The sequence below is a fragment of the Bison bison genome, unplaced genomic scaffold (assembly GCF_000754665.1).
Source record: "Bison bison bison isolate TAMUID 2011002044 unplaced genomic scaffold, Bison_UMD1.0 scf7180017864221, whole genome shotgun sequence".
NCBI classification, from domain to species: domain Eukaryota; kingdom Metazoa; phylum Chordata; class Mammalia; order Artiodactyla; family Bovidae; genus Bison; species Bison bison.
In genome coordinates, this window is record NW_011494793.1 from 1582811 (window position 1) to 1596882 (window position 14072).

At 51.5% G+C, this 14072-nt stretch overlaps 1 protein-coding gene across 3 annotated transcripts in view; it reads left to right on the forward strand.

Moving 5' to 3' along the window:
• Window positions 1–14072, forward strand: part of FAM129C (family with sequence similarity 129, member C) — an 18603-nt gene extending 4531 nt beyond the window's left edge. For 2 of the 3 annotated variants that reach the window (XM_010845634.1, XM_010845636.1), the window contains 13 exons: window positions 376–501; window positions 1067–1181; window positions 3141–3308; window positions 4036–4151; window positions 4234–4338; window positions 4535–4697; window positions 5345–5535; window positions 7049–7207; window positions 8476–8592; window positions 8673–8780; window positions 9742–9853; window positions 11672–11755; window positions 13687–14014. In XM_010845634.1, the coding sequence (XP_010843936.1) occupies window positions 376–501; window positions 1067–1181; window positions 3141–3308; window positions 4036–4151; window positions 4234–4338; window positions 4535–4697; window positions 5345–5535; window positions 7049–7207; window positions 8476–8592; window positions 8673–8780; window positions 9742–9853; window positions 11672–11755; window positions 13687–13694 (1572 nt within the window). In that variant the 3' untranslated portion in view covers window positions 13695–14014. Of the gene's footprint in view, window positions 1–375; window positions 502–1066; window positions 1182–3140; window positions 3309–4035; window positions 4152–4233; window positions 4339–4534; window positions 4698–5344; window positions 5536–7048; window positions 7208–8475; window positions 8593–8672; window positions 8781–9741; window positions 9854–11671; window positions 11756–13686 lie in introns of all 3 variants that reach the window. The other variant, XM_010845635.1, reaches the window with a different exon arrangement.

The following is a 14072-nucleotide window of genomic DNA, read 5'->3' on the forward strand; positions in this document are numbered from 1 at the left end:
GGCGGATTCTTTAGCACTGGACCACCAGGGACGTCCCCACACACATTCATCATCTCAGTTACGCTGGGTCAGGAGTCCAGATGGGGCTTCTTTCAGTTTCTCAATCAAGATGTTGGTCAGGGCTGGGGTCTCATCTGAAGCTCAAGTGGGGGGATTCCCTTGCAAGTAAATTGGAGATAACAAAAGTGTCCACCTCGATTCATATTTGGAAGTGAATGCTGTGAGCACGTGTGATAAAGAATAAAACAGCACAACAGCAGCTCCCAAGCCCCTCGTACTTGGGGGCACCCAGCTCACAGCACGAGCTGTCCATGGGATTTGGACACTGGGGCACCATCTGATGCTTCTGACCTCTGCCTGCCCATCCTCCCACAGAAGCTACCCCGAGTCCGTGAGCACCGAGGGCCCCTGACCCAGCTGTGGGGCCACCCACCCCAGTGGCAGCCAAGCTTCTGTGTTCTGCGTGGGGATGGCCGCCTGGAGTGGTTCAGCCACAGGGAGGTGAGTGAGTGGCTTACAGTCCATCTACCTCTCCATCCCACCCTCCCCAGTGTGGGTTTGGGGTCCAGTTCCTAGCATAGCCCCCCTCCTTTCTTCAGTCATCAAATATGAATCAAGGTCATCTGTGTGTTTGGCCCCTGGATGGGCAACCATCTCCTGCTGTGCCAGGTGGGTAAACTGAGGCCCAGGCCAGGGTAGAGGCTCACTTGTGGTCATCAGCAGAGTGAGGTTGAAACCATGCGAGGCCTTTGCATATCCCACTTGCGTCCTGCTTCCCAGCTGGGGAATCCTTGTCTCCCTGGGACTCAGTTTTCACCTCTGTGAAATGGGATGATGATGGTCTATGCCATGTGGGGCTGTGAGGATTCGATGAGATAGTCCTCACATAGCACTGGCCTAACACACAGTGGGTACTGGGTGCTCCACTGTGGGGAAGTGGGGAGGGGTGGAGGCAGGGAGGTGGGTTAACCCCAGTTAACCCCAAATCTTCCCCTGATCCCATGTTGGGACATAGAAGCCACCGTTTAGATCTGTCTCAAGACAGTTCTTTGGATGCCTTTTGCAGGAATATGAAAATGGGGACCGTCCCCTGGGCTCCACGACCCTGACGGGGTACACAGTCCTGACTTCCCAATGTGAATATCTCTGCCTGTTGGATGCTCTCTGCCCAGACTCCTCAAGTAAGGCTCCTGGGGACCCCAAGAGCTGGCTTCTCAACTTTTGCACTGGTGATAGAGCCAGATCACTTTTTTCTGCAGTGAGGGCTGCCCACTGCACCACAGTTAAATAGTATCCTATTCACTATTTACTACTGGTAAATAGTATCCCTGGCCTCCACCCACCAGATGCCCATAGCACTCTGCACCCCAAATGTGACAACCAAATATAACTCCAGAAACTGCCAAGTGTCCTTAGGGGCAGCATTGCCTCTGGTGAGCACTCTGTCTCTTGGAAGAGAAACACCCACTCTTGTCAGGGTGAAGGAGTTAGGTCACTAAACCAGAATCAAAGCAGCAAAGGGTAGAAATGATAAAAATCTGGTGTCAGCAAGCATATGGAGAGATGGACAGTGGTGGGCAGGAAAACTGTACAGACTGGGTAAGAATCTAACTGTTCAGTTTAGTGTTTCCAGGAGGGTTCTCCTTCCCTCCTTCCTGCCTTTTCTCCCTTCCTCCATCCTCCTCCTCTTCCTGCCCCTCCAACCTCCCTTCCCCTCACCTCCCCTTCTTCCCCACTCCTCCTCCTCCTTTCTCTGAATAGAGTAAGGAGCAACATAAGTGGCTGGCATGCATCTGACTGAGGGCCTGCGTCATCTCATTGACTCTGCCCAGGAGGCAGTCCCATCACTAATCACCCCATTTCGTAGAAGGGGACACTGTGGCTGAGGACTACCACACCGTAAGAGATAGAGCTAGAATTCCACCCTTTGCTTCACTGCAGAGCTATTCTGCTGCTTAATGATGCAAAGATGTAGCAATAGAAACCGTCTGCAGAAATGTTGATGATGATGTTGAAAAGATGGGAGTCCACCCAAATACTCATCCTTTGGGGTTGATTAAATAAACTATGGCCTGACCCTTAGGAAGGAAATCTGTGCAGCCTCTGAATGTATCCCAGACATACACAGGAGCCAAAGGCCAGTTATACATCAGAAAACTCCATCCTGTTAAAAATGCATCCCATACAGCTTCGTGCAGATTTTAAAATCTGGAGTAATGTCTCCCAAACTGTTAACAGTTATTCTCATCTCTGGAGGCTGCGATTAAAGGGCCACATGATGAGGAATGTCCACTTCTTTTTGCATTATTGTATTTTACTGCAGTTTATATATATCATTCTGGAAATCTGAACAAAACACTTAAGGATTTATGAGATCCCAATTTAAGTAATCTGGGATTCCCTGGTGTCTCCGTTGGTAAAGAATCTGCCTGCGGTGCAAGAGACCACAGGTAGCCTAGGAGACCTGGGTTTGATCCCTGGGTAGCAAAGATCCCCTAGAGAAGGAAATGGCAACCCACTCCAGTATTCTTGCCTGGAAAATTCCATGCACAGAGGAACCTGGTGGGCTACAGTCCATGGGGCCACAAGAGTCAGACACAATTTAGCAACTAAACCACTGCCAATTTAATTAATTGAAATAAATTCACTCATTTTTGTCCTCCCAATAGTTCTAGGTCATTGGTATCACTTTTTAGTCCATTTTACAGATAAGAAAACTGAGGTTTTTTTTAGGGTGATGGAAATCTGTGCAAAGAGCTAGAAAATGGTTTGGCCAGGTATGAATCTGGGCCTAGCTGACTCCAGCACCCTCCAGCAAGCAGGACTCAGATCACATGCCAATTCAGACAGTTGTTGGTGGCTGCCCAGGCCTCTGTGTTGAGGAGAATGCTGAGGTGGATTATTAATATCTGCCCTGGGCACACCTCCTCCTGGGACTGAGCTGGAATAAGGATCTTCTAAGCATTTCAGTATTCTTGCGAAAATTCCACGGACAGAGGAGCCTGGTGGGCTACAGTCCATGGGAGTAGTCCAAAGAGTTGGACATGACTTGAGCAATTGAGCTCACACACAGAGAAGGATTTCATGGTGAATGAAGGGAATGAATGAATGAAGATGCGAGCTTCTCTGTCTGCTTTCAGGAGACCATACACAGGAAGAGCCTGATACCCTCTTGGAAATGCCTGTTAGCTTCCCCCTGTTCCTGCAGCATCCCTTCCGCCAGCACCTCTGTTTCTCTGCAGCAACAGGGGAGGCGCAGCATGCCTGGAGACTAGCCCTGCAGGGCGGCATCCGGCTTCGAGGCACAGGTGGGTCCTGGCAAAGGGCAGGCAGTGGTGGGGTGCAGAATCTAGGGTCAGATGGCTCTGCTCCTGCTGGCTGTGGAATCCTCTCCAAGCCTCAGTTTCCTTATCTATAAAATGGATCATGGGGAAGGACAGAGGGGAAACAGGCAGTTATGCATGGCCAGGGCTGTGATGAGGGCACAGGCCTGTGAGAGCTTAGCCTGGGGATCAGGGAGGGGAGGTCAAAGCTGGAGTCTCAAAAAGATGAGGGACCAGCCAGGTCAAGAAGAGGAACAGAACTGACACGTACAGTTGGGCAGGTTGTTGACTGAACAAGCGTACCTAACTGGAGAGGCAATTGGAGACTGCCTTGGGACCTGGGTAGTGACTGCCTGTAGGGGACGTCTTTTCCTAAATGGCATCGGCATCGACAGGAATTTAAGCCAACTACAGGAGATAGTGGAGGACAGAGGAATCTGGTGTGCTACAGTTCACGAGGTCACAAAGAATAAGACACGACTGAGCATCTGAACAACAACAAAACATAAAGCTCGCTTATGGGCTCTTGATGGTCTTAGGGAGGTGTGCTTCCTGCGGAGGGCAATTTTTTGTGCAAAGGTCTAGAAGTGGTTGACCTAGCTGTTTGAATCTGGCGAGGAGGTGGAGGGCTTCCTCCTGAAGTGATGGGGAGCCAGGCAGCCTGAGGAGAGCAGGGGAGGGATGGGTGGACACTTAGGAGTCGCCCCCTCAGTCCTGCAGCGAAGTCAAGCGCCGGCAGCCTGTGCCTTCCTAGATGCCATACGGCTCTACCGGCAACAACATGGCCAATTTGGCAACGATGACGTGACCCTAGGTTCCGACGCTGAGGTCAGTGCCCCATCAGGCCGCACCCGGGACCCCCAGAACCCCTCTCGGCCCACCGAAGCACCCATGGCCACCTCTCCCGCAGGTGCTGACCTCGGTACTGATACAGGAGCTGTTGCCAGCGCTGCGAGCCCAGACTCTGCCCGGCCTGCGAGGAGCCGGCCGCGCCCGGGCCTGGGCCTGGACCAAGGTAGGCACAGGGTCGAGGAGGTGGAGTAGGGATTCTCGGGAGGCCAGGAGTGGGATAGGAGTCGGACTTGAGTGCCCAGTTTCTCTGCGCGTCTCTCTGTGCCTGTCTCTGTCTCTCCGTTCCTCTCATCCCCGCCCCGTCTTGGCTGTCTACCGCGCCCCTGGCCTTTGTCGGGTCCCCTCGCTGGTCTGAGCAGCTCCTGGACGCCGTCCACGCTGCAGTCCTGGCTGGGGCCACCGCGGGGCTCCGCGCCTTCCAGCCAGAAAAGGAAGAGCTGCTCGCGGCCCTGGAGAAGACAATCCGCCCAGACGTGGATCAGATGCTGCTGCTGCGGGCGCGCGTGGCTTCGAGACTGAAGGGTGCGGTCCGGGGGCGTGGCCCAGAGGGGCGTGGCTTGAGTGGGGGCGGGGCTGGGAGCCCTAGAGAAAGAAGGGGAACTGGTTGGGTGTAAGTGGTGGGGGCCAATGATCTGGAACCCGGAAACCTAGCAGGGCAGGGCCAGAAAAGGAAAGGGCGGGGCCGAAGTGGGAGAATGGACGTGGTTTTGAGGTTTAGGGTGAGGGTTAGGGTTAGGTTTAGGGGCGAGACAAGGGCCGAGTCAAGAGGAAGAACTGGGCCTCGGGAAGGGGGAGCCAGGGATGCAGAGGGTGAGACTCCAGACCCTGACTCGGTGGGGAGATGCGCCGAGGCGTTGGCAATAGCGGGGTCTGACCCGGGTTGGGGGTTGTCCGGTCAAACGGCGGAGATGGCTCCTACTCAGCGCAGTAACAAAGAGAACTGGGTTTGAATCCGGACTCAGCCTCCCAGTGTGCGACTTTTGAGCTGATCCTCATCGCACTTGAAGCCTCAGTTTTCTCATTCGTAAAATAGGGTAGAGGAGGATGCTCAGAGTCTGCGCTCCCATCTTCCTCACCCTGTTGAGGAAATAGTCGCACACCTCCTCCCCTCCCCTCTCCCATTTGCTGAGCACCTGGAGGAGATCCAGGCCAGTGTCTTCCACTCGTAGCGGAGGTCCAGGGCCCCCTGGAGTCGTGCCTGCGCGGGAAGGTGGATGCACAGCTGCCCCGGATCACGCAGACGCTGCTGAGCACTGTGGAAGCCGAACTCGCGGCGGTGCGGACCCTCCTAACCCAGGGCATGGACCGCCTGTTCCGCCTCCTTCGTGGGAGTTCCTCCAGCACCCAGCTGCGAAAGGAGGTGAGCTCCCGGGGCTCTGGGTTCATCGGGCCTATGGGCAGTGTCTTAACTTTATGGAAGAGTCACGTGAACCTTGCATCTTTCTTGTTTGAAAATCATCTTTTGAAAATCTCCGAACTTTCTTCTAGGCTGCATTTTACTCGGGGTGGGCCACGATGGGGCGGGGAGGAGTAAGAGGACAAGATTAGCGATTTAGTAACATTCATCTGGAATCACCGCACCTGAAAACTCTTCCTCCTCCCATTCACTTGTTTGGCCACAGCCCACCCCATCTCCTAAGACAGAATTCTGCTCTATGCAGGTCAGCTCAGTTCTTCTGCTATGAAATGAGAGCATACTACATGCCAAGAAACATTCAACTCACTGTCTGTTGACCTTTAAAATGAAACAGCCAGTTATTTTACCAACAAAACATTTTAGGGAGAGAGAGACAGCCTCCATATTGCAATTTGGGACATGCAAGCTAGGGCAAAACCATAGGCAAGTCTGACAAAGGGGAGGAATGTTACTTTATAGAGAAAAAGGAGGAAGTTGGGAGGGGTGACTTTAAAGGAAAGCAGTTCAGGATGGTGACACTTTCTCATTGGCTGAGTGGTGGTAGTTTCTCATTGGTTGGGGCTGTTACTGGTTAAGGAGAAAATCTTCCTCTTGTGGGAGTGGTAAAGCAGTAATTTTCTTTTCCCTGTTTGGAGGGGAGGGCAGAGGACAAGGAGTGGCAGTGCATGAGAGCTCTCCCTTTAGGGTTTAATGGCTTCGTTTTATTTATTTATTTGGACCAGCCACTCGACTTGTGGGATCTCAGTTCCCTGACCAGGGACTGAACCTGGGCCATGGCAGTGAACGCGCCAAATCCTAACCTCTAGACTGCCAGGGAACTCCCATGACTTCATTTTAAATGAGGTTTCCAGTATTCTTGCCTGGAGAATCCCATTGACAGAGGAGCCTGGTGTGCTACAGCCCATAGGGTCTCAAAGAGTCAGACATGACTGAGTGACTAACACTAACACTCCCTTTATTAATTTTCACATCTCTCTTTCATAGTCACCTCCTGCAGAAATTTCCCCTGGTCCTTTCTGCAGCTGCAGCTGCTTATGCTTCCCTCCTCATATGAGCATTTACACACTACTATAGTTGTTTGTCTAAACTCTGTCTCCTCCAACTTTTGCGTGGGCAATTTGAGGGAAAATACAACTTTGGATTATTCCACTTCTGCAGCCCCAGGATCTGGCACAAAGAGAACATCAGGTGATGGCACTGGTGGGACAAGGGCTCGGTGTGCCCATTTCCCCTCAGTCACGCCATCACCACATTATCATTTTTTTCAAGTTTCACCATTTTATGTCCATCACACCATACCTCACCTTTATTGTGGTTTGTTTGGGTTTTTTTTGGTAACAACTGAGTTGGGATGTGTTCCAAGTTGTGTTTCCCCTTCAATGAATTGGCTGTGAGGCCCTTAGCCCCGCTTTTCCACTGGTGGTGTTTTTCTCACCTGACTGTCATTGGAATGCAGGTGTACTCATTTGGGGAGATGCCATGGGACCCAGAGCTGATGCAGATTTGCTACCGAGAGGCCAAGAGGAGCCGGGGGCAGCTGGGGCAGCTGGCAGCACTGTTTGGCTTCTTTGGAATACAGAGCCTAGTGTTTGGGGCCCAGGATCTCGCACAGCAGGTAAGGGTTAGTGGAAGACTGGGAGGAGACAAGGCAAGGATGGCAGCCCCTACTTAACAGGTGCTACGTGTGTGCTGAGGAGACCACAATGACCCAGACAGACCTGAGCCTCCCTGCCCGGGCTCCCAGTGTCACGCAGACATGAACTCATGAGCAGGCAGTAACCTCATCTGATGGACAGGGCTGTGATGGGGACACCCAAGGTGCTATGGGAACCCTGAGGGGGCACCTGGTTCATCTCCAGGGTCGGGAGAGTTTCCAGCAGGAGAGGACTGCCAGGCTGGGGCAGCCATGGGAGGAATGGGACTAGGGTATGTCCTGGGCGTAATGAACAATGTAATGTGGTTAAGCCCTGGAAGGTGAGAGAGCTTGTCCACCTTCAGGAAAGTAAAACAGTTTAGAGACATTGAGTTGTAGATTTCAAGAGTGGGCAACGATGTGAGAGATATGACAGAGAGGTGGGGAGGCAGATGAATCAGGGCCTTGAGTAATGGGGCTGCAGGGGCTGGGTTCTTTTCAAGGGCAATGGGAACCACAGCAAGTGTGTGAGCAGGAGAGGGGCACGAGCAAATTCAAAGTTTTTTAGAAAGCCCTGCCTGCCATGGGGAGCAGTGGCTGTTGGTGGCAGGAATGGAAGCAAGGAGGTCTGAACCAGAGCAGGTTGGTGGAGAGAAGCCAGGGGTTTTGAAGGCCAAGGGGATGGGACCTGCTAATGGACATGGTAAGTGAGAGAGACAGATTGAGAAGACCCAGTACTGCCTGGCCCGGTTGTTCGGTCTGCATGCTGCACAAGAGGGCTCAGTCATGCAGCCTGGACTCTGGAGAACTCTCTGCTCCCCATGCTGGGCCTCCTGGCACTGACTGGATGAGGCTCAGATCCTGAGAGGAAGAGAGTGCTATATTTTTCTTTTTTAAAATTGTATTTTTAAATATTTATTTGGCTGTTCCCAGTCTTAGTTGTGGACGCAGGATCCTTAGTTGCAGCACATGGGAATCTTCAGTTGTGCCAGGCGAACTCTTAGTTGCATAATGTGGGACCTAGTTCCCTGATCAGGGATCAAACCAGGCCTCCTGCATTGGGAGCTCAGAGTCCTAGCCACTGAACCACCAAGGAAGGCTCAAGGGTACTGTATCTTGGGACAAGAAGGAACCTGGGGGGAGGTAGGTGCTCAGGGCAGGCTGGATACTGAGAAGGGTTCAACTGATCAGGCGCAGGGCCCAGAGAGAGCATAGATTTCCAAGGCTCATCTCAGCATCTCCTCCCACAGCTCATGGCTGACGCCGTGACCACCTTCCTACAGCTGGCTGACCAGTGTCTGACCACGACTCTGGACTGCGACCAGGCCACCCAGCAGCTGGAGAAAGTCAGGGGGCGCGTGCTGAAGGTGAGGTCTGCGAGGAGGGCATGGCGATGGGCCTGCCTGTTCAGGTGGTTGGGGGACCAGCTGCTGTGTGTGTCATGCAGAAATTCCAGTCAGATAGCAGCTCGGCGCGGAGGACATTCATCCACAGCTGGCTGCTCTGCATCTTCTTGCCCTTTGTGTTGAGCCAGCTGGAGCCAAGCTGCAAAGCGGTGAGCTGATGGGGGGCAGGCCCTACAGAACAACCAAGCATCATAGAGCCACCCTGATGCTTAAAGGCTTTGGTTCCCTGAGCCCTGAGGCTGGGTCAGACGGCTCCTCTGGGCTTCCATAACGTTTCTGCTTCTCCCATGACAAAGCTCGATGTCTGCCATTTGAGAGCTGGCATGGGGTCCCATGTATCACATATCAGCAGGTGATACAGGCTTCAGAGAAAGGAGGAAGCAGAGAGGGAGTGTGTGTGTGGGGAGGGTTCTGAGAGGTTAGGGAGGCTGTCTTTGAGAAGACGATGCTTGAGAAGCAGTGAACTAAAGGCATGAGCCATATTCGGGGGAAGGGTGTTTTTTGCATGTGCATAGGTCCTGAGGTAGATCTGTTCCTGGTATGTTGGAAAACAGTGAAAAGGCGAGTGTGGTTGGAGCTTGGCGAGCAAGAAGGTGGGAAGTAGAAAAGGGAAGAGGTCACAGGCACCTGGCTACACGTGGCTTAGGGGCACTGGAAAGCGGTCTGCAGCAGGGGTCAGGCAGAAAGTGGCTGTGAGGGGACCCAGCAGGAAAACCTATACTGTTCCCACTGAGCTGTGATGTGCTTTGTTTCACCAGTCCCCACAACAACCAAGGGAATAATGAGCCAAGGAGTCCATTTTAAAGATGACAAGACTGAGGCCCAAATTTCCCTGGCTAATCAATGGACATGAGTTTGAGTAAACTCTGGGAGTTGGTGATGGACAGGGAAGTCTGGCGTGCTGCAGTCCATGGGGTGGCAAAGAGTCAGACACGACTGAGCAACTGAACTGAACTGAATCAGTGACAAAGATGGGGAAGGAGTCCATTTTAAAGATGAGGAGACTGAGGCCCAAATTTCCCTGACTAATCAGTGACAAAGCTGGGGCTGGAACCCATGTCACACACAGCCCACTCCTCTAGCTCAGCCCCTCACCTGCTTTGGTTCCAGGAGCTGCTTAAGTTTGAAGGGGACGTCCTTGCTGTGGGCAGCCCTGCCCTGACCATCGAGGGGATTTACGAGGATGTTGTCCGGGGGTTCCTGCTCCAGAGGATCAGTCGAGGTGAGCCCCTCCCCCTACAGCTCAGGGGAGCCTGGTGACTCCTTGCTGTATCTACTGAGCCCTACTAGAGTCCCCATTGCCTCTCACTTCCTGTGAACACTAGCCTTTTGACTCAGGGCCAGGACTGGGAAAGAAGGTATCTGGGGTGGGAGAGGCTATAGGGACAGTGATAGAAGTTCCCTGAAGGAGGGGGCACTGGAGTGGGGCTGTGAGGGATGTGTAGGAGTTCTTAGGCTGAAAGGAGGGAGGGAAAATTTAAAAACTTGGGATACATATTTACATTTATTCATTCAAATAACCTCTCCCTGTTTTATTCTGAGCTGGCATTGAGGCCCCAAGTGTACCTGGACTTGGGAGTAGGCCTCTCAGGATTTCCTGGACTGGGAAGAGGCTCCTGAATGGTCTCTTCTCCCTCCTGCCTTGTTGCTTCCTTCTTGACCCAATGCCTGTGACTGCTGAGACGTGTGTACTCACAGGGTAATGAGCAACGTGTAATGGTTATTCAGGGAAAGCCACCGCTGACACAGATGGAAGGAGAGGAGGCTGGAGCCTGTCAGGGAAGATGTGCAGGGCCTTGCATGACAGGCAGAGGAGTTTAGACATTTCGTGGCCGGCAATAGAGAGCCATGGAGAGTGTGTGAGCAGAGGGCAAGAGAGGCCAGACTGGCAGCTAGAGAGGAGGCTGAGGACCTGGTCCTGGGAGCAAACGATGGACTTGAGCAGGGACAGAAACCAAGGGGACACAGCCCAGGCATGAGGAAGAGGCAGAAATCAGAGGCTGTTGTTGGCCTTGGGTGTTACTAGGTACATGGGAGGGACCACAACCCTGGAAATGGTGTGGATAGACTGGAGAGGCGTCCCAAAGGGCCTGGATTTGAAGGACACAAAGAAGAAGAAAGGGGATTTCCCTGGCAGTCCAGTGGTTAAGAATCTGCCTGCCAGTGCAGGGACACAGGTTCGATCCCTGGTCTGGGAACTAAGATCCCATATGCCTCAGGGCAACTAAGCCCACGCACTGCAACTACTGAAGCCCCCCAGAGCCTGTGCTCTGCAACAAGAGAAGCCACTGCAACGAGAAGCTACTCTGCAGTTGGAGAGAAGCCCCCACCCGCTGCAACTAGAGAAAAGCCCACACAGCCACAAAGACCCAGTGCAGCCAAAAACCAAGACAAATAAATAAAATTCAACGCATATATATGTATATGTATTAAAAAAAAAAAAAAAGAGTAAGAAGGGATGCAGACGGAGCAGTCAGAGTTAGCAAAATTCTGGGAGCCAGGAAGTAAGGGTGAGAAGAAACTCAGAGAATCTCAGAGGAGAAACTCAGAGATAGCAAATTTCTGGGAGCCAGGAAGTAAGGGTAAGAAGTTTCCTTGCTCTGTGCATGGCCAAACGAAAAGAACCCAGTTATCTTAGAATAGGGGACATTTTAAATGGAAAAAGGCTGTTCTGTGGAAAAAAGTTTTTAGAAAACAAGTTTCTATTCCTAGAGGCTTTACATGTCATGTGGGTGGGGTATGGTGGGTAGCTGGGGGCGGGGTTTCCATCCTGAATTGATTTGTGATGTCTGTTTGAAGTGCTGGGCTGGAAGGTAGAGTAGGTCGCATTCAGGCTCAGTGAAGGTGTGAGGATTGGCTAGCAATGCCTGCCATGGGCACAGGTGTGGACAAAGGTTCGTATGAGCCATTCCTTTAGGGTTCCTGGTTGAGATACATCCCCCATCCTTTGCCCTCTTGTGGCCTCTCAGGGAAAATTCATGGAAGCCGTGGGATTACGGGGTTTATCCACGTGGGCCCAGGGGTTTCTGTTTTATTTTAGAATTGAAAAAGGCCCTTGGGGCCAGAAACATATCCTGCATTCTGAATGACTGCTCAGAGGAGCCATGGGACCAGGCAGAAGCAGGTGAGGCGCTCAGAGGTTCTTGGCCCATGCCAGTGAATTGCTGGGGCTCAGGCAGGAGGGTCTTCAGGGGGTTGTGAGTGTGGGTTCTTGGATGGAGCAGCATGCACCTTGTCTGCTGACTTGGCCGGGTTGGCCAGGCTCATAGTGAACTAGGGCAATGGGAAGCCACAGAGTGTACCTGAGTGACAGAGGCCTCCTCTGACATGCGTATGAATTTGTGTCCCATTTCTTCTTGTCAGGACCCTATAGGGCCTCTCCCAGCAGCCACTGGTTCCCAACACTGATGGGGAAGATAGTGGTGATGGGAGTTTTGAGTTCACCTCAAACAATGCAAGGAACTGCCCCAGGGCTGGGGCAGCCTGGCCTCCTACTATAGGACCCTACAGCAAGCTCCTTGTTGGAACAGTAAATGCGTGTAGGGCGGGAATTCCCTGAAATGGGACAGAAAACAGCTGGTCCAACTGGAAGCGAACCAATGGGCAAGATGTTTATAATCTGGGTGCTCAGAGCCCAGGGTGGATGTAGGGATTCTGGAGTGGCTCACAGCTCCTCAACTCCCTTGGGTATCACTGTTTTGAGAGCTTTGTGAATCCACCCAGCTATGTGGCTCCCACATTCTTTACCCACAGAAACTCTGAGATAATAAATGTAGTTTTCAGTGGCTAACTTTTGGGGTCCTTTGTTATGTGGCAGTAGCTAATACACATCCCAGCTGATCTGGGACAGCATCTCAGAGTCAATCGGGTTTCTCAGGTAGCTCAGTGGGTAAACAATCTGTCTGCAATGCAGAGGATATGGTTTCAATCCCTGGGTCAGGAAGATCCTCTGGAGGAGGGCATGGCAACTCACTCCAGTATTCATGCCTGGGAAATCCCATGGACAGAGGAGCCTGACAGGCTATAGTCCATAAGGCTGCAAAGAGTTGGACACGACTGAAGTGACTGAGCTCAGGGTCATTTCTCAACAGATTTAAATGTCTACTAGTGAAATATCTGAGTCAAAACATATGTACCATTTCAAGGCTTATTATGACCCCCACACCTTCACCTTACTCCTCTCTGGAAAGGCTGTGCCTTTTAGTGAACTGAGAGTCAATTGCTGTAGATAAACTGATGAATATTCTCACTCACTGGGATGAATGAAGATTGGACACTTTTTAAATGATTAAAATTATCCTGAAATGTCAGAATATTTGGGGATTTGCAGCTAGGATGAGGGATTGTGGATGGGCTTCTTAACCTACTGTTGTTCAGTTGCTCAGTCGTGTCTGATTCTTTGCGACCTCATAGACTGCAGCATGCCAGGATTCCCTGTCCTTCACCATTTACCAGAGCTTGCTCAAACTCATGTCCATTGAGTCAGTGATGACATCCAACCATCTCGTCCTCTGTTGTCCCCTTCTCCTCCTGCCTTCAACCTTTCCCAGCATCAATTTAACCAGAATATAATTGATGATAGGGTTTTGCTTCTAGTCTTTTGCACTGATAGCTAATGCCACTGTGAATGACCTTTCATGTACTTTTCATTGTAAGGGGGTAAATCCCCCAAGGTGAAATCTCAGGGTTTAGAGCATATATGTTTGTCATTTCAGTAGCAGTTTCCTGAGTGCTGTCCATCAAGGTGGTCCCACCTGGTACCCCCTCACCTGGAGGTGGACTATTTCCCCACAGGCTGTCAGCTGACTTGGGATTTCTCAGATCTTCTTAGTGAACATATCTTATTGGGAATGAGGTGGAGAGTCTTTTCATGTGTTTAGGAGCCTCTCTGTGAAACTATTTCTCTCGGTGGCCCACGTACGTATCTTCTGGGTGCTTTTACGTTTGTATTAAGCTTTTCTCACTAAGTTTCCATTTCCTAGGTATATATTATATGCTAGGCACTTGATATGTCCAAATGTTTTGGCATCATTACGATACTTTTCCATTTTACAGATGTATAAACTGAGGCTCAGAGAGGGACTTGCTCCAGGCAACCAGGCCCCAGCACCGAGGTCTAGCCACTACGCCCACGGCCTCCTCTGCGGACATTCCAGCGCTGAAGCTCTGCCCACATTTATCATCATTCTCAGCGGATAAATGTCTACTTGTGGAATTTCTGAGTCAAAACATATGTACCGTTTCAAGGCTTATTATGACCCCTACTCCTCTCCAGAAAGGCTGTGCCTTTTATTAACACTCCCACCAACAGTATTTGTGCATATTATCCTTTCCAAACACTGGGACTTTTCATGAAAGAAAGACTGCCAATCTGATAGACACACACAGATTGCATTGTTTTAATTTCTTTGATGACTACGTGCATGCATACTAAGTCACTC